Source organism: Phoenix dactylifera, unplaced genomic scaffold, assembly GCF_009389715.1.
Source record: "Phoenix dactylifera cultivar Barhee BC4 unplaced genomic scaffold, palm_55x_up_171113_PBpolish2nd_filt_p 000089F, whole genome shotgun sequence".
NCBI classification, from domain to species: domain Eukaryota; kingdom Viridiplantae; phylum Streptophyta; class Magnoliopsida; order Arecales; family Arecaceae; genus Phoenix; species Phoenix dactylifera.
In genome coordinates this window covers 470,565-491,465 of record NW_024067678.1, presented here as the reverse complement: position 1 = coordinate 491,465, position 20,901 = coordinate 470,565, and the positions used below count along the sequence as shown (strand labels likewise).

General features: G+C 38.6%; 2 protein-coding genes across 3 annotated transcripts in view; one reads left to right on the top strand and one right to left on the bottom strand.

Moving 5' to 3' along the window:
- Positions 1-6,672, top strand: part of LOC103721833 (calcium-dependent protein kinase 17-like) — a 28,500-nt gene extending 21,828 nt beyond the window's left edge. The window contains 3 exon segments of the mRNA XM_026810311.2: positions 1,078-1,158; positions 5,486-5,715; positions 5,853-6,672. The gene's annotated coding sequence lies outside the window, so the exon portion shown is untranslated.
- A 10,373-nt stretch (positions 6,673-17,045) lies between these two features.
- The window catches only part of LOC103721832 (pentatricopeptide repeat-containing protein DOT4, chloroplastic-like), a 42,632-nt gene continuing 38,776 nt past the window's right edge, over positions 17,046-20,901 (bottom strand). The window contains exons 2-3 of one of the 2 annotated variants that reach the window (XM_039116362.1): positions 17,474-19,839; positions 17,046-17,391 (exon numbers count right to left, since the gene is read on the bottom strand). In XM_039116362.1, the coding sequence (XP_038972290.1) occupies positions 17,483-19,396 (1,914 nt within the window). In that variant the 5' untranslated portion in view covers positions 19,397-19,839 and the 3' untranslated portion in view covers positions 17,046-17,391; positions 17,474-17,482. Of the gene's footprint in view, positions 19,840-20,901 lie in introns of both variants that reach the window. The other variant, XM_039116361.1, reaches the window with a different exon arrangement.

The window sequence follows — 20,901 nt, the reverse complement described above, 5'->3', positions numbered from 1 at the left end:
TAAGGGAAAGTTGCTTGTTGTGCGGATTTAAGAATGTTGATATGTGCATGTTTGTAATGCAGATTTTTTTTTTTTCTGAAACAGCGGTGGAAGAGAATAGACATATTGATGTCCTTGAGACGCTACTTTTCGCAATGTTTTTGTTCCTTGTGTTTTACGTGAATAACATCTTTGGGCCTTATTGTTCTAGTCTTGTGTTTGAACATGAAATTGCTTTTCAAATTTAGTCTGCCATGTGTAAAGAACTTGATCTAGTCTTTAGGCCTGATTGTTCTATTCTTTTGTTGGCATGTATACATTAAATGAATTTTGATATGTGGTTGCATTATAAATCTAACTTGATGAATTTCATTAGCCTTTTACATGCATGATGTATTGGATAACATGAAATGAACAACCACCTCATTATATATATGACAGAAAGTTGTAAATGATCTTGTTCTAAGAAGATGTCATGTAGCTACCCTGACATTTAGATAAATCACTTTTTTGTGACTTATGTCATAATCATAGTCTTTATTGGTGGGATGGAGAGATATCATCGTAATGGCATTTGACCTGCCATTGTCTGAATAAAGAATTTGAAACTACATGGAATCCCAAGTGTTTATGAATTTATGGCTGGAACCCTAATAATTCAATATCTCATTATGTATTTCCTAGCCAGTGCACGTGTATTGCTCACGGTCTTGTAAACTGACAATTGTGATATTTCCTGGAATTGTAACAGATAATGTTTGCTTGTATCCACATATTGCTCAATGACATGGATTGAAAAATATATGGAAGTGAAAAAGATGGGAGATTCTTCGTTAGTTTGAAATAATATAACGGCATTTTAAACAACGAGTTTGAGAAACACTAATGCCTGACTTTGACTTAGTTATGGTAGATTTCACTTGTAGAGAAGGTTTCATTACATGCCAATATGTATAAAATCATTGGACGTGTCAAAAATGATTATTTGCTTCATGTCTTGTAATGGTGTAATTGTTTTATAAACTATTTGATATGTGGATAAACTGCTTAACCCAACACTTATGGGTATTTTCTCTCAAATGACTAATCTTAATGCAGTTGTACGGCAGACCCCAAAGTATTAAGCACTTGTGCCAGATCTGCCGGACCATCCTAAAGCCGATAGTGAGGTTATGCAGAGTAAGCATCTCCACTCACTACTTTTCTACTTTCTTTTGCACATACTTGACAGAGTCCCAGATGAGATGAATTCAGTCAAAAAGAAAGCACCAATGATTCATTATCCTAAGCATCCCTTCAATAATAAGGGATAGCCATGGATAAAGTGAATTTCCTCAAAAGCGACCATTTACAATCATAGTTACCATTAGAAAGATGTAATATGGATCATATGCTAAGATTTAATCTGTGAAACACATGTTAGGATTTACAATAGCACTTGCATCCTAACATGCATAACACTAGTCCTTGGTAAATCACTCCCCATCTGTGCAGTGATGGATATCTCTTTGGTAAGCGACTTGTATGTCTTTGTATTATGGTATGAAGTTGCATTGGGTTTTTCAGAGAAGCTGAAGCAATCAATGGTGGGAGAGTGCATCATATGTGGTCATTATGCCTTTAGCATCATTTATACAGTATATTTTTGTTGTCTTCTTCTATATCACTTAAACACAAGTGGTGGGAAAAATGATATTTATCACAATAACACCTTTATGGAGTAGGCACTAAGATATCAAGTTGGTAAAATTCCTTCATGGTTAGACCCAAGATCCAGGCAAATTTCCCACCTTCACTACGGTTGGGGTGTTTCGGGGTATTTCTGGGGATGCTACCCCCATTTGTGTAGCCCATTACCATTCGGCCTCTTCTTCCAAAAAATATTACCTTTTACAGAGACACATTGGAGCCAACCTCGAGTATACCAAGTCACAAGAGCATATTAGAATAACAAAAGCATGTGATTATTTGGAAAGATGCCATGTGCGGTCAACTAAGGTTCATAATAACAGCTGAAATAATGTTATAAAATAGCATTTGGTTTTGGTGCCTTTCCATTACATTCTGTATGTGTATGTATGTATATGTGTTTATGTATATTAGGGATCTAAATAATGCTATTATTGCATTTATAGAATAGTCATTATTTTTCATCTACTGTATAAGAACCGACTAAAGCAAATAATTCTGTTATATTCCCATCATTGTTCAATATTTTCCATAATGATGACTAATAGTGGCTGCTATAATGACCAATAATTTATTCCCAGAAAATCTAGTTGATAGTCGACCAGGTAAATCATGATCCTCATTTGGGGATATCATTGTGGTTTTAACCTTGCAATTAACTTTTCCAGTGATGTGATGTCTCTCTCAAAAGAAAAAAGTTCTAGTGTTATATAGAGATTGTTGTTAACCATGGTCTGCCGTACCGGTCCGGCCTCAGACCGGTACCGAATCAGCGTGGAATCCGGTACCGGTAGCTTATCGTTGGAGAACCGGTATGGGACCGGTATGGAACTAGTACGAACCGGTACAGACCGGTATGGGATCAACGTGGATCAACGTTGAATCTGGAACCGATATAGAATCGGTACGGACTAGTACCGTACCGGTCCGGGCTGCCATTGGTACGCCGACTGGTACCGGTACGGCAGACCTTGTGTTAACTATTTTTAATTTGAGAAACTTTAAAGGGAAATTACATCATTCACAACCTATTTTGTTGTATTGCTGTAACTCATATTTGTTATTTCTCATGGAAACATTTTAAGTTTGGGGACAGCAACATTTTGTCAAGGTGGGACAGACAGAAACCGCCAGCCCTTCAATGAATCATATTGTTGAAAGTGACAGACTCTGATCATTTTGTGGGCAAAGGGAGATGGGTCTGTGGGAAGCCAGGTTAAGTCTTTCATATATCAGCGATGTTAGCACAAACTACAGTGTCTTTTTTATGGAAAGGATTAAAATATTTATATTACCTCTGTGCCGATATGCTGTTGGCATGTTCATCATGATGTACTGTGCTGATACTTGGCAAACATCAGCACAGACAGATGTGTAAGTTTGTAAAAGAGATTTACAATTGCATGCTGATATATTTTCATTGTTTTTTTTAAAAATGGCCAATTTTAATTGCTTTATTATCGTCTGTAAACTTGTGTTGAGGGTATAAACTAGGATCATATATCATCTTAAATCTGTGTTGATTATTGTTTATTATAAAAGTTTCATAGTTTCAAGTAATTTGTCATATGGACTACTCAACTATGCATATATATTAATGGCACAAAAATTCCGGAGAACTTGATAAATATATGTCAGTAGTGGAACCATGTTAAAAAAAACAATACATTATACTTTGCTAATATTCTGAAGTTTTAATCATAGGGCTATTATCATGGGAGGCCTATATATCTTCATTATTGTAGGAAGTTTATATAATCCTTGTTTTCTGATGTAGTTAGTGAGGAGTTCCTAAACTATCTCCTATTGGAGAAAGCTGTTCATGGTCATCACTGAGGGTATAAGCCTGTACAGCTGCATATTGGTTTGTACTAGGTTATATTGGTTTGATGCCACTTCAATGCATTCCAATATGCAGCTATATTAATTGTTATGAATAGTACACAGATATACACCAAGGTTTGCCATCTCGGAACCGAATTCCGTATTGGTACTATGTATTATAATACCGGTATGCAGTATGATACGGGACGGCGAGATGTACAGAGTGTAGTGTCGGTACGAGATTGCATATCAGTTTAGTACCGGTGTGGCACAGTATACTTGGTACGATATGGTACCGATTGGTATAGCAAGGCACCAACCGGTACGGCACCAATCGTGCCATTCAGTAGGAATTAGCACTTAAGTCTTTGTTTTATTTATCATTACACCTTTTGGAGTGCCAGTGATATGACAGACTTTATTGCTAGGAATGGTCGACAGACAAGCTATTTCTTCTGAATGTTCCCTTCAGTCACTTTTAATGGGTTGGTCAAAATACTTCTTGCGATTTGATCATTTTTCCGATATATTTTTTGAAGTTCTACTGCTCAAATCTATCTAGGAGATTGATGATGTTGTTATGGTTGTTTCATAAACTTTTATCAACATGCAATCTTCGTTTTGCATGGACAATTTGTTGAATAATTCTCTCTTCTTGTAAAGATAAGCTGAAAAATTGAAATCTCAAACAGCCCAACAGCTGGTTTGGAGGAATGTTGGGTGTCCTGCAGATTGAATAGGTTTGATTGATATAAATCATATTGAAGTTTCGTAAAATGACGTCTTTCTGCGAAAAAAAAAGGATTGGAGGATGGTTTATAAAAACCTTGAACATTCATATTTTTCATGAAGGTTGTGTATGGGTGCATAGTTGTGATATTTGAGAAACATTGGATATATTAGTGCAGTACACTGGTGGGATTCCTAATACAGTATCTGAGCTAATCTCATGAAGTACATTTTTGGCGGAGTTTCCCATTGCACATAAAAAAAGTAATTTGTATTATTTCAAAACCTTTGAGATTGCAGGGCCAATATTTTTAATAAATATCGTTTCTTATGTGCAATGTCTGACTGTTCCATGCTGTTATGGCTTTTTCATTCTTGTACTAGACCAACCTCTTGATATGCCCTTGAAAAAAGGAAGGTGGGAAATGGTCTTGTTGATCACTTCTCTTCGTGGCCAGGTGGTATATTCATGTCAAATTTCCTATCCACATGTGGGATGTCATATGGATTTAGTAGCTTAGCTTCCAAACACTCCTTTGTTGCTTTCGTAGTATGGTGGTTTTCTTCATCTTCTTTCTTGCTTTTCTCAAATGTGTTTTTAGTCAAATACTCTACCTGAAGGCTTCCTAAGATAAATTATAATTGCTTTCAAATTAGCTTTTCTTTGTTAGTCTTCCTGTGTCAAATTTGTGAAAAGGGATCCTTTAGTCTGTTCTTTTGAGAAAAAAAATGATGGAAGTCCTCCGGTCCTGATTCTATCCTGAGGAACCATTGACAGAAGCCTTTTGGAAATTTTCTTGTGGTACTCTGGAATCTCAATTCTGCTCGTGGTTAGTTTGCTAACCTTCAAAACTTTTCAGTTGATGACTATGCTTGTCATATGACAACTCCCATGGCACCCTGCTTAGAGTTATGGAACCCACTATTACATTTTCCAGTTCTCATCATCTATAAAATGAGGTTAGATACTGTGTGCATGCTATTTGATAGATTTACAAATGTCAAGGATGAAAGAGGTATCCTTGTCAAATTATTCTGATGCATAACATACAGTTTGGCCTTAAGTTTCAGTCCTGGGTCTTCGACTTAATTAATGACTGACAGGTGCAATTATAGCTTTAGAAAAAAAAAATTGCATTAAATATTAGAACTTACTGCCCCCTCTCCCTTCGTATGTCATTGGATTTATTATGATCTATGAAGTCCCAATTAACTTGTAAATGCAACATCTCATTTGCTCTTTTTTCTTTTTGTGGTTGTGCAGGTGTAAATATTTAATTGTTGGAAAAAAGGGGTTTTCACTTACATGAGCAGATTTGCCTGCAAGTGAAGAACAAATCTCATGTTCTTTTTAAGCAAATCTGCACGTAACAGATATTCGAATTTCAACCAGGGCTCATGTGTGTTATGTTGTCAATATTTTTCACGATTACAATCAGGGACCTTCTCTGGTGTGATTCTAGCACAAATGAAGGGGGGAACCACTAGATATTGGTATGTATCAGCTATCAATAGGCCAGATGTTTTGAAAGCTATGCAGCGCCTAAAAGAAAATCTGCTGCCATGCTTCACATGTAAATAAATATGTCAAGTTTGTGCCTGATCTGAGATTTTATATCTTTTTATCACAGGAATGCCAAGGCCTAGCCATCCACCAGCATTTACAAGTCTCCTTGGCATGCAGAATGTATGGTTAATTTGATATTATTATTCGGACTGCTGTAAATCCTGGATCCACTCACAAGAGCCCCCAAGCAAAATGGCATTGAATCTACATCCAGTCATGTTTTGTTCAAGTTAGATTTACTTTGACGTGCTTTTCCTGGAATCCCATGACTGCTCAATCGTACCTAGATATCCATCATCCTAGTAGCAGATAGTCTTTTTTAAGATTTTGCTACCGTAATTTTTTGATAGGTTTTTCTGCCTTGCCAACCAAAATTTCTGCTATGTACACTGTCGAGGAAGAAATGCTTAACATTCATTATAGGTCACAAATCTTGTTCGGCTTCATACGTATTTATATTATTATCATTTTACTCAGCCGTAAGCAAAATGATAATAATACAAATATCTGTGAAGCTGGATAAGATTTGTTCCATATAATGTGTTTCTCTCAATATGCAGTAAAAATGTTAATATTTCTTTGATGACAATCATAGGCATAGCAAATATTTTGGTTGCAGTGGAGCCAAGCCTATTGAAAAATCACAAATGCAAAACCTTTTGAAAAGTTTTAGTTGCTAAGGGAGCAAAATCTACTGACCTTCCCACTTTCCATAGCAAATGGTTTTTTGTAAGATTTTGCTCTAATTTTTCCTGTACATGTTCATAAACTATGTATGCGGGAGAAGAAAAATGTCTTAAGCGCTTTTGTGATGATGGGATGAAGTGGATATGTGATTTATGCAATGATTGAGAACATATATGCAAACTTTCGGTTCAAAACTACCAGGAATGTCATGAAGTGTGTTGTTTTCATGTTACTGCATTAATGAGCTTGTAAGTTTACGATTCCAGTCTAATTGAGATTGACGCACTGCAGCTCATATGACACTATCATGTATTTTAGTACAAGGCCAAGACAGAAACAGCAGCAGGAAACTCTGTGAAGATACTTGTACTCTCTGAAGATTTTATTGAAGATACTTGATTACTTTGTGGCAAATATGTGCACTCCGGCCCAAATTAGGCCCATATTGGACTTAAGTCAGCAAGCCCAACCAATTTCATTGGGGGGATTGGAATAGGGAATCATGATCCCCTGCCCGAGCGTCAGCTCTTGGGGGATAAAAATGCTGCCGCGAGCTTCTTGAGGCCGATACAAATGACTGGCGGCCGTTGGGGTCCTCCACTTTTGGGGAATAAGAACGCTGCCATGAGCTTCTCGAGGCCGGTACAAATGACCGGCGGTCGTTGGGGCCGGTGCAACTAGTGAATGGCCGACCTCATATGCCGTTAAGCCATGCTCATCTAGAAGCTTTTAAATTCCTTCATCCCTTGCGATGGATCACCATTGAGATATTCCTTGCTTCCTCTATATTTTCTTGTTTTTGGTGGCTGGTGTGCCACCTCGGTCAAGTTCCACCTCTACAAAACTTCCACTTTCTCCCTCTAGCTCTCCGTGTGCTCTATTTCACTGTTCCGAGCTTCATCACTCTTTTTCCATCGAAAAAAACCAAAGTCGGCAGAGATTTGCCATCGCCATTGCTCATCGGTGAGTCCCTCGCCCCTTCTTGCTTCCTCCTTGGATGAGGAAGCTGCCACCTAAGGCAGCTAGGGGCTCTGCCTCTTTTCCTCTTCTTCCCCTATTTTCTCTTATACGCAACTAAACTACTGCAGCACCTCGCCACTAGCTGCGCCACTACGTTGCAGGCCGTGCCACCATACCTCAGGCCGCACCACCAACGGGCCATTAACCACCTTCCCCCTCCTCTCTGTTTTCCCAATTGAGCATGATGAAGAACCCTTGTTCATCCCCATTTTAGGGCGAGAGAGAAGAAAAAAAAGATTTTCTTCCATAGTTGTTAATTCCTGTTTTTTGGCCCATGGGCTAGATGTAGTAATGATTTATGCCACTATGACAGACCAAACCCAAACTCCTGATTGAATTTGGACTGAGACTCTCTCTCTTCTTCCTCTTTCTCTCTCTAAGCCAGATCCAGAGATCTTAGTTCAAAGTCTTGACTCTCTTTGCTCAAATCTAGGCTATCCCTTGGGTGGAGGTCCTGAACTGCCCCGATACCTGGGTGAATACTGACCTAGTACCTCACCCTTGTCAGGTTCCCTCTAGAATTTGGTTACCCTTGACCTTTATTGAGCTACTTAAATCATATCTCATCTTGATCTGTTTAGTTTACTGTTCAGACCAATCCATGCAGTCGAGTACGACCCATACTAGGCCTTGCCTTTCCTTCGTTCTGATTTGGGCATAAGATCGTATTCTCCAATAGTATTTTAATTTATAACTTTACTTAGCTGCTAAGGTAATGATAAAATTTATGGTATTTTAAGGATATTAAAATAGGTGAACTTGACCCGTCTAATTGAAAAGCAGAATTTTGAAGCGAAAAGAGGTAAATAACCTAATGCTTCAAAGTATATTTTTCGATCTTTGGTAAAGTGATAATTAGTTTATTATCTTTGATTGTGATATTTGTTTTATACTTGATTAAATGGGTCAGGCATGTTACTGTTACAATAGTAAAGTTTTTAAATATTTTGTTGTGTTATGTTAAGAAATGTGACTGGGTAAATTATGAAACTTATTTTATATGTATATATTCACAGCACGGCTATGATCTAAAATCGTCAATGGAGATTATTCGTTGGCACTGTCGACTTATAATTTGAGAAACTAGTTTTGACATCGAGCCATCGATCATCAGAATAGTGGTATCTAACACTTGTGCATTTTGTATCTAACCAACCCAATGGCCATAGCTTGATGTTGGATCTTTAGAATCAGTTTATGAAAATAATAATAAATTTTAAAAAAGATATATGTATTATTTAAAATTTGATTTATTCTCAATGAGTATCATGCTATTTAATTATTTATGTATTTGGCATGCTTAGATTCCACTTTGTGGTATTATGTTGCTTACTGGATTAGTATTGCTTATTATTCTATTTTTTTCTATTTTTCAAATTTTGAATTATGATTGCTCGGGACTTAGGAGAGTGTGCTATCATCAAAAGATATTTGTGATCATTTGAATTTCAAGTTTAGCTTAGTTAGATTAGTTTAGTTCAGTTTGAACATTTTATTCGATCTGAATAATAATAATAATTATTTAGCATATTTTGACTTATGTTATCATGAGACAATTGATTATGAGAAGATTTTGTTTAGATCTTAATTAAATTAGTTTTTGAGGATCGAAGAATTATAATTATTGCTTTGAGATTATTATGATTTAATCTGTATCCTTCCATGCTTGCATGATTTGATCTGTAGGTATGCAGCGTCTGTTATGCTCTGGGTTCAGAGCGTGATAGATATGTAACTACAAAATTGGAGTCAATTACCATATAACTCTCTTGTAGTTCCTCCTACTTTCTAGGGTGCGTGGGAGGGGGGGTTGTGCATTGGTCAATTTGGCTCTTTTGGAATTTAAAGCAAGATGTGCTGGATAAGTGGTAAAGTGCAGTGATGAGATTGTAAGAAGCAGGAGATAAGCATAACAAACTGAAAATTTAATCAATACACAAACATAGTGAAGGCAATTAAAAGTAAACAGATGAATTTTAATAGAGGTTCGGAGCTAAATTCAGCTCCTATGTCCTCTCCCAAGAAAACCTCCTTGAGAATTCTAATCCACTAATCACAATTTCAATGATTACAACAATCTGTCAGCCTACTTCCAAAGTTTCAATATTCATTTTGAAACTTGTCCAAATCACTTACATATCACAAGAAAAGTTTTCAAGCACAAGTAGCTCCTTGCTGTAAGCTTATGAATACTATTTAGCTCTTTCAAATATGGAGGGAAACAATGATTCAACCGGTTGAGTACTTTTCTTGCTTAGAAACTTTATTCAAAGAGATTCAATGTGGTAGTTCTCTTGTATTCGATTCTTTTCTCAAAACACTCCTTTTCATTAATTCTTTGAAGCCTTTTAAATGAGATAGAAGATAGCTTGGATTCTTTTCTAACTGTTGGAGGGCTCTCCTACCTCATTAATGGCCAAAAGTATAATTCTAAGCATGTTGGAAAGTTAGCTATGGGAGTCTGTTAGTTGCAAAGGAGTCAGTTCCTGAAATATCATAAAAGACAACCTTTTTTATTTTTACTCTATGACCATGTCAGAATTGGCTCCTCTGAAACTAGGATCGACTTCTAGTCATGTACCAGTCAACTCTACATACCGGAGTCAGCTCTTGAGATGCTGGGGTTGACTCCACCAGGGTGCTGGTTAGAACGATGATGGAATGGGCCTAGAAGTAGGGCCGAGGTCTTCTAGCCAAGGTGATGAGAGCATGGGCCACCTTTTCAAGCTTAAGGTACCTTGTGTTAGCATCTGAGAGCTCAGCTTGTGTAGTAAATTGGCCTCTATCTTCCATCTTCTTCTTGCATAAGAACCAGGCCCAACGCCAATTGGGAGATAGCCAGGTAGAGATAAAGCATTTCTCCTAGGCTCAGCTTGATGAGTAGTGGTGGCGAGCTAACTTAGTCTCGAAGCTGGTCAAAGGCAACTTGACATTTTTCGGACTATTGGAAGTTTTGGATTTGCCTCAGCACTTTAAAGAAAGCAAAACTCTTTCCACCAATCTTGCCATAAATTTGCTCAGTGCAGTGATGAAACCTACTAGGTGCTGTACCTCCTTCATCCTTGGGAGCATCATTTCTAGCACAATATGGATCTTCTCTGGGTTGGCCTCAAGTCCATGCTATGTCACCACAAACTTAAGAAATTTCCTTGAGGAAACCACGAAGGTGCACTTGCTTAGTTGAGCTTCATGCGTTATTTCCTTATAGTTTGAATAGTCTCCACAAGATCGATCATGCGATGCTCAGTCTGACTACTTTTGACTAGCATGTCGTTAATATATACCTCCATATTATGGCCAATGTAGTCCATGAAGATTTTGTTGATGAGGAACTGGTAGGTGGCTCCTGCATTCTTATGACCACAGAATATCTCTATAGCAGTAAGGCCCTTTGTCGATGATGAAGGAGGTCTTTTCTTCATCCTCAAGTGTCATTTCAATCTGGTTGTAGCTCGAGAAAAAATTCATGAAGCTTAACATCTATTGTCTTGATGTGACATTGACAAGCTAGTCAATCCTTGGTAATGGGAAGCAATCCTTCGAACAGGCTTTGTTGAGATCAATGAAGTCAATCCTTTTTCACCAAGACAACATTGGCCAGCCAGTCTGGGTAGTGACTTTATGGATAAAGCCCATGCTGAGGAACTTATCAACCTCTTCGTCGATGTCCTATTATCTTTTTGGGATGAATCACCTCTTCTTTTGCCAGATAGGTCGGTGCATTGGGTCTACGCTTAATTGATGGACAATGACATTAGGGCTTATACTGGCATTTTGAAGGTCGGCCAGTTGCAGACATCGACATTAGCCTAAAGAAAATCCACAAGTTGAGCTTTGGCTATGTCATCGAGGTAACTGACCTGCATCATCTTGCTTAGATCCGCTTCATTAAGGTGAATCGAAAGGAGTTCCTCGGCTAGTTCCCCACAATGTTGTCTCTGCTCATCTTAGGCATCAAAGCCTTCAATGCGTAGCTTCTCCATTGGCTTTTTTTCCTTGGAGCATGGTAATGTAGTGTTGCCCAAGAAGACAACCCAAGAGGGGGGGTGAATTGGGTTTGGATTAAATCTCGACCAATTAAAAACTATGATTAGTAATTAACTAAATCTATTGCAAACAAACTAGTTAAGTTACTAGATGAAGTGAATGAAGAGAGATAGATAGAGAGAGAGGACAGCAGCCAATACAAACACAAACCAATTTATAGTAGTTTGGAGCTAACCCTTGCTCCTACGTCCACTCTCCAAGCTTCACTTGGGAGTTCACTATAATCCCTTGGATTACAGCCGGTTGTTTTACAAGTTCACAACCCAACTTGTTGTTTTCGCGAGATCACAACGAACTCGGTCGGTTTTCACAAGCTCACCGACTAGAACCACCCGATTGTTTTTTCGGGATCACAATCGAACCCTTACACCGTTGGTTTTAACCTTGGCTCACCAACAAACCTTACAACCCTTGATTCAATCCCCTGATTGAATCAAGTAAGAAAATAGTTTGAAAAAAGTTACAAGAAAAGCTTCTTAACAAGCAAATATTAAACAATATGAAAAGAGTAGACTTAGAAGCCCTCAAACAGATTTTGGAAGAGGAAGAAGGAGCTTCTCGAACTCTGAGTCTCCTCTTTGAATGCACTGAAGATCTGATGTCCGAGGAAGAGCCTTGAATGCGAAGGAAAGACTTCTAGTTATGTATTGAATGCGGTTCTTTCTTCTTTTGCTTGTCTTTTCTCACAATAGACTCTTGGTAGATGGAAAACACTTAATGCACAAATGGAGTAACTCTCTTGGTGTCTACTACTGTTCACTCTGGCTATTTAAGCAGTCCCCTTTAAAAACTAGCCGTTAGACACTAATTTGTGGTCGTTCTGCACAGTCTGCAACTCTTGACAATGTATCCGTTGGGGTCGGAGTCGACTCGCTCGATCTGCAGTCGACTCGGCTGTTGCTGGAGTCGACTCTTGCTTTACTGGAGACGACTCGCCCACTGTTCAAGATTTGAATTAAAGTGCTGTCCTGTTCTGGAGTCGACTCGGCCAAACCTGGAGTCGACTCGCCAGTATTCGGAGATGACTCGACCCTCTGGAGACGACTCGTTCTCAGGGTTCCAGAGATCTAATTTTCTACATTTCTTTCTCGAGTCGACTCGGATCATCTTGGAGTCGACTCGGCTCTCAGAGCCCGAAAACTGATCCTCTGTCTTTGGAGTTGAACTGCCTTGGAGTCGACTCGGATCATCTTGGAGTCGACTCGGCTGACTTGGGGTCGACTCTCGTATTCTCGAAGTCGACTCGTTCACAGAGTCACTTTGTTTGATTTTCTGCCTTTCAGTCTGCTTTCCTCTGAGAGTCGACTCTTGCTTGTTTAGGAGTTGACTCGCCAAACATTGGAGTCGACTCGAATTCTTCTGGAGTCGACTCGGTAACAGGGTCCAGAATATACTTCTCTGTCCTTCTGTCTGTTACTCCTTGGAATCAACTCGGAACTGTCGGAAGTCGACTCGGTAAGCATCGGAGTCAACTCGAAACCGTTGGAGTCGACTCGGTGACAGGGTCTGAAATTCATCTTTCTGTCCTTCTATCTGTTCTCAGTCGAAGTCGACTCGTAGTGTACCGGAGTCGACTCGAGCTCATGCCAGAACCTCTGAAACACTTAGAGTCGACTCATACTCTTTCGGAGTCGACTCGAGCTTCAGACTTTGGCTTAAATTAGTTCAATACTTAGCCAAATGACTTTGAACAAAGGCTCGATGCTATTAAAGATAAATTCACATATATTTGCCTGAAACACTAGATTGAATTCATTAGTACAACTTGAAATATACTCAAATGCTTTGAGCTCATCAAAATCAAATAGGGGTATAACCAATCACTCCACATGTAGTATTGTCGAGCTAGCACTTGGTCACCTCAGACCTCTCCTACGCCACTCCTAGTTGGGAACCACATTAGTAGATGATATGTAGAGACCATAGCACATATGGGGCTCGTTTGGTTCGCGAAGCATTTTCCTTCCTACGAATATGATTCCTGGGAAACAAATTCCTAGAAAGAGGATGCCTAGGAAAGTACTTTTGGCATGTTTGGTTGACCATGGGAAAGTGACAAATTTCCAAGATGCTTATGTTTGGTTGGCCATCTACTTTCCTAGGAAAGTTATATATAATTCCTATTATGCCCTTAATAAAAATTAAGTTTTTAATGCCTCTTTAATGCTTCTTTAATGCTGAAGGGACTTTTTGGGAAAAAGTAAAAATGGAGTGATTCCCGCCTCATGGGAAAGTAACTTTCCCATGTTTCTCATGGGAAAGACTTTCCCATGAAATGTGGGAATCACATTCCCATGGGAATACTACTTTCCCTTCTCTCTCCTTTGAAAACTCCAACCAAACAAGAGGCATCTCATTACTTTCCCGTTGACCACACTTTCCCTCCTTCTTTTCCCGCGAACCAAACGAGCCCATGGTGTTCACAATGGATCGTTCCAAGATAGTGTTGTAGGCCGAGGGGACCTTGACAACCAAAAAGTCGAGCAATAAATGTGGCTTGTTATGTTGTTTAGTGATCTTATATGGAATATAAATACTTTGAATTGAAATATGATATATATATATATGTTATTTTGTAACAAGAGCTTTTATATGTATTGGATTTGGGACTCTTAGCCTGAATATATTATGGACCCCATCAATGAGGGTTAGATGTTGACACTAAATATTCCAGAACTTGATTGTTATGAACCTACTTTGCAAGGGTTTAGTGCGGTACTTTAGACTTACTCTATTGGAGTTAAGTATAGTACCATGGACCTACTCCATAGGGGTTAAATATGGTACTATAGATATGGATTCTACCATGAACATAATACGGTCATAATTTAAGGCTATTGATTTGAACAAGATACTTTTCAAATCGTACTTACGAGAATGAATATGAATATTAGAGAAATATTGGACTTAGGAACATGATATTTTCTATGCAGACTTATGATTATGAATTTGAAAATTTGAACAATATTGGATACCTTCGATTCGGCTTTAAATAAAATGATTTTGATAAATATGCTTATTTTTGGCAAAATACTTATTTGAAATTATTATATGAATTATCTAGTTAAGGTATTCTTTACTTACTGGGTATTGAGCTTGTTATCCAACCTCTTCTTTTCCTGCAGGCATAGAGAATTAGAATTAGTTGCGGATGGAGTTAGTGCTAAAGGTGAGAATCGATCATTCTGATGTAGCCTAGTCTCAATGTTATTATTGTATTTTCATAGTAGAACATTTTATAGGTTTATTTTTTGAGTATAGTTTGAAGAAAGTTGATGTAGGACTTTTGGATATTTCTTATTACAATGGATTTATGAATTATTGAAATTCGGAATTGTTGTTATTTTATATTTATTTTATTGCAATGTATATGATCTATTAATGAAAACTTTGCATACTTGCAAGGATGTGCCTTACGAGTATGTGACAATTGGCATATCTCTATCTTACTCTTTCGGATTGGGCGCGGAAGACTATGGTTAGTTGAAATGCACAAAAGAGTACGAACAGTTAGTATCCTCTATATTAGTAGTGCTATTTAAAATAAGATAGAGGAATATTCATGCAACTTTTTTTTTTTTTTGAAAAGAATATTTGTGCAACTCTTTCTTTGCTACCAAAGTGATATTATAGGGGAGAATGGTAAAACATGACAAAAAAAAACTAGTGGAATTAGAAAAGGCATATGAAGATATGTACCATTTGTAGGGGAAAAATGGGGAGTTTGAGTCCAACAAGGAAAAGGTTTCACCATATAAGTCGGAACCTAATTCAAGTTAAAAAGCTTAAGCTATCAAGTTTGGGTCAATCATCCATATACCGCTTCAACCAAGTGACCTACAATAGTCACTCTTCACTACAATGTATTATTGCTCAAACCCAGGAGTCACCATCTTCCAAGAGCATATGTCCACTGCACCTATACAGAAGTCTGTTCTTCCAAGAACCATGCCTGAGCCTGCGCTTGAACTAAACACCTTGCTTCATCGATCCCACTTGCCTGGATCAACTCAGCACATTGCGGCCACTATTACTCGATTCTATCAGCCTAGTGTTCTTTCACAAGAGACCAATTTTGATGCTTTATAGCTTCGAGAGTATTTTAGAATCGTAAGCCATCAGCGTTGATACCACTCGCTGGGGAGAAACAGAGAGTTTGAGTGCAACCGGGAGAAGGCCATGATATACAAATTGGAACCCAATTAAACTTAAAAGCTTAAGCTATTAAGTTTCGAACCCAATCATTAATGTCGATCCATCTCCCACTAATTATTCAGTGTAGGACTAAACCTCACATACTGGTACTCTGCATTTTTATGGTCGTCTTTCATTCCAAATTAACTTTCAGATTTCCAGAAACATGTCACAGGACAATAGTAAAGATCGCTACTCTACAGCTACGAACCTTGAGTAACAAAGAGGGTCAGCAACATAACATTAGCATTGAGAAGATGCTGGAATGGACATACAAAAAAAAATAAAATACGGATGATATAATTTCAACAAAGAAAAGAAAGTGCATTATTAGCACCTAGTGAGGATATAATGTTCTACGGCTGATATATACAGATATCTCTATCGCTAGATGAGAGAAGACTTTTCTTTACAGCCCAAATACCCTCTATAGCTAGAATTTTTCTAATTGAATGGGCACAACTGATAATGCCTTCAACAGAATCATCATGTAATTAATAGAAAGATAAAAAACAAATAAATAAGAGTCCCATTAAGTCTACTTGTTGAGTTCTTAAAGTCAAAGAAGTGAAAGTCCAAGAGCCATCAATCTACTTCTATCTTTATCTTATCTCTGACAAAAAAATTATAGCCTTCCTAGTGCCTAGTCTCCTACATATTTTTATAACTAAATAATCATAGAAATTTGTATACCATATCATGTGCGTTGCATGTGCAAGACACTAGTACAAAACAAAGATGGATGTCTAAGGAGAAAAAGGAACAAAGATCTAAATAGGTTTTAATGTCGATCAATTCAAAAATCCTATGAAACAGTCAATGAAAAGGAGAAAACCAAATAGAAAATTTTGGAAGGGTTTGAACAGGTTTACATGCTTGACAGACTGCCCTTTCCAAGAAGTTTGATTGTTATCAAACCAATGAGAGCTTATTTATGTCCCGGGAAAAAGAAACAGTGATCCAAGTTGTTGCACAATCTGCAATAGCAAGAAGACATAAAGAGGAAGCCTCGCCAACAAAATGTCAGCAATATGAGCTAATTTTTCACAATATACAAAGAAAAGAAGAAAAAGAAAAAGAAAACCAGTGGAGATGTTAGTTCCTGTTAGGTAACTGTCAATCATTTTCTTAGTACTCCATGGAAACATGTCAGTGAAGAACACAAGAATTCTTATGTTGTCGCTACCAAGAACATGAGCAACTTAGTTGCTGTTGCAGATCTGTGCTTTTGCAGTACTTTGACGATTCCCTTTTGAAGTCACTCATGATGCTCCACTGGTTCCAAATAATGGGAAGATGTGCTAAGGCATTAAAGTTAAACAAATGGTTCTTAACAGTTTCTATCAAAATTTATGAATCAGTTCACCAAAGGGCTTCGCATGAAGCTTTCATCCAACTTGATATACATGTCAACTATGATTCAGATCAATGGAATGACATACCTCCCAGTATAAAAGGCTTTCTCAATAGGAAAGTGTGCTCTTCTGCAAAGAGTTCATTACTAGATTCCCCACAGGATCAGTTAAATTGCATTTCATCTGCATACCAGAGTTTATAGGAAGGCCTGCAGGAGCTTGATCATATAAATTATGCTACCCCTCCCATCAAAGAGAGAGGCACTTTGTTTTACTTCCTTGAAGCCTTTTGAAAGTAAGCTGTTATGATGTGCAGGAGATGGAATAAGTTGATTTCATTAATATCAAATGTGACAACTAGCACATGCTTTAAAGGTGGTACCTAAGATCATCAAACCATGCTAAATCCTGCTGTCTTTCTCAAGCTGTTATCCTCCATCAGTCCTCTGATTCTTTTAGCATCTCCCCACAGACCAAGTTTGGAATACATGTTAGACAATGTCACATAGCAACTAGTGTTACTTGGATCCAACTGAATTAGTCGCTCAGCTGCAAACTCAGCGATCTTGATGTCGCTATGCGCTGCTCTACACCAGCTCAACAAAACACCCCAAACTGTGATATCTGGTTCCATAGGCATCGTGTTCACAAACTCCAGAGCTTCTTCCACTCTCCCTTGGCGGCCTAGCAAATCTACAATACAAGTATAGTGTGCCAGAGTAGAACTAATACCAAACTTCTCTTTCATAGAGCGAAACCACTTCCAACCTTCATCCACTAGACCACAATGACTACAGGCAGAAAGAATGGAGACAAAAGTGACCTCATTAGGCATCAACCCCCGCTCTAACATATTATAGAAAATTTGAATTGCCTCTTCTCCACACCCATTTATCCCATACCCATTTATCATGGAACTCCAACACACAAGATCTCTTTTTTGAAGCTTGCCAAATAAGATCTCTGCTTCCCTAAGCTTCCCGAGCTTGCAGTAGAAATCAATCAGAGCTGATGTTACAAACATATTAGAAACAAAGACCAGTCTTGTCACGTGTGCATGTATGCTTTTTCCTAGCTCTAATGCTCCCACCAAAGAGCAAGCTTGTAGCAAACTAACGAATGTAATCTCGTTAGCTTCCTCCTTTGCTAATTGCATCTGTTTGAACATCTCCAATGCAAGATCTGGATGTCCTGAATGAGAGTACGCCGAGATCATCGCACTCCATGCTATGTGATCTTTATGATGGAGTTGATTAAACAATGCCTGAACCATCTCCACCTCCTTGAATTCTGCATATGCTCTAAGCAGTGCAGTTCCAACAGAAGTCGAGGCACCTAGACCATTCTTGATGATATAGCAATGGAGTCCTAATATAAACATCAGATAGCCGGCTTGAGAGCATGTACGTACTACATTCCTGATGGTAATTTCATCAGGTTCAATACAAGAAGCTCTCATATCATAGAACAATCGATGTGCTTCTCGTGGCCGCCCATTTTCTATGCATCCAAATATTATGTTCTTCCATGATATGTCATCCTTCCAGTTGGTGCCGTTGAAGACTACCATTGCAGCATCCAGCTTACCACACTTTGCATACATGTCCACAAGGGAGTTAGAAAGGCTTATTTCTGAATCAAATTCCTTCCTTATAGCATACCCATGAATTTGTTTTCCATGTAGCAGAGCATTTGTATTGGCACATGCTAGTAGAACACTCAGAAGGCTCACATTATTTGGAGTAACACCGAAACTCAACATCTCACCAAAAGTATCAATAGCCTCGATGAATTGTCCATTCTTACAACATGCCGAAACCATTGCACTCCACAAGATCAAATCTTTTATGGGTGTCGAATAGAACAGCCTTCGAGCGCTTTCCAGCTCATGCAAAGAAGAGTAGAAAGCTATAAGAGCGGTGGTGATAGCAACTTCAGACTCAAACCCATTTTTTATCACAGCAGCGTGAATTCCACGCTTTGTATCAACCGAGCCCGTGACTTTTATTGCTCGCACGATGCAAGAAACAACCAAGCGCAATGAATTTGAACCACCGAGGAACACCCAACTAGGGAGTGTAATAGCTCCCACTTCCTTTTCACTCTTGGTAGGGCAGTAGATATGAGAGTTTGAATCAACCGTATTTCTGTTCGGAATTCTATCGAACAGTTGTTGGGGAGGTTCAAAATTGTGGCTTTCAGAACAGATGGGTGATTTGGAGGCCTGAGTTAGAAACTTTATTGGTCTTAGTTGGATAATAGCGGATATGATGTCGGATGGTTTGAAGGGTTTGGAAAGGATCATTGAAGGATTTCGACCATCCAATTCTCAAATGTCTGAAAGCTTGCCAACAAACACCGAATGGGAAAACTTCTTGGACTTGAACCTGATGATTGTGCTGTGAATTCTTAAGGTTGTAATTGGGGACGGCCTATTGGATCTTGAGAAAAGAGAGACCAGGAGGGGATAGGTAATGGACAAATTTGTGCGAGGCCTCTTTTTTCTCCACCCTTCTGCTTTTTATTCAACCTTCTCCCTGTGGGTTTTTTAGTGGGGCTGCATGGAGTACCATCGTGGCCGCAGACGGTCACCTTCTATTGCACTGCAGCCGTCTGTGGATCAATGGCTGTGATCCCGTTCCGAGAGAGATCAGGTTGGTGTGAGAGGTGCATTCGGTCACGTGCGGCACCATTGTCCGGCCGCATGTCGGTGGAACTTGCTATTGTTTCCGTGAATAACATATGAACCTGAGGAAAGAAGAAAAAAAATTTTTGGCATCGAAATTATTTATAATGGCAGTACTTTTTTTGAAATTTTAAATAGAAATATTTATTATTGTAATATCAATGGTCGATTTTACATAAAAAGTTTACTTAACCCCTGATTTTGCAATTTTTTTGGGTAGAATGACATATTTAAAATTTTCTGATGATCTCTGTCCTTGGATATAATTATAAAATGGGTGATATACATTAATTGAACATTTGATAATCCTAACCCCTTCTTCAATCTTCATAATCCATCCACCCCCCTTCCCTCTATCTCCCTTCATGGCTTCATCCTAGTCCTAAACAATGGTTGAAATCTATGAAAAATTAGAAAAACTTTGGGAAACTCTATAGAAATTCACCCAAGAGAAATTCTAGAGCTCCTTCTCCCTCATGTCATCTTTTTAACTCTAATTCCTAAAACCACAAACCTACTCTTGTTACCTATCCTTTTGCAACTAAGCCGAGGAGAGAGACCCCTTTTATTCCTCTTGATTGGGGTCTCTCCAGGTAGAGGCTTGATACTAAGGGGATAAGAAAAGGAAGCGACAAACCATGCAAATACTATGGTGCTGCACCTCTTCTTCCCCTTCTCTTCCCCTCCCTCTTTTCTTTCATTTTTTAAGCCTTCTTCTATTCCTAACCAACCCTTGTCTAATTAGATGTAGGATCCTAGTTCTATCTTTAGGAGCTCCTCATTTGGAGGGGTAATGTGGTGCACCATTAGGCTGTTACCCACCATTAAGCAAGATCTAGACTCTTGAAGCCTTATTTACCTAAAAGATTGCCTAACTTACTTAGAAGGCTAGGTAACAACTCCCTTAACACCCATTTGGTAGCCCATACCCGTGCTTACCTAAATTTGCATCGTTCCTGATGGGAGACAAAATGGATCATCCTACTTCGACGTGGAGTCACCCAATTCCAGCCGAACAGACCTCAGAGCCGAGCAGGCCAGACCTCGATTCTGCCAAGAGCCAAGCCGACCTCAAACCCTATCGATGGTCGAGCCAAGCTTAAACCCCGCCGAAGGCCGAGCCG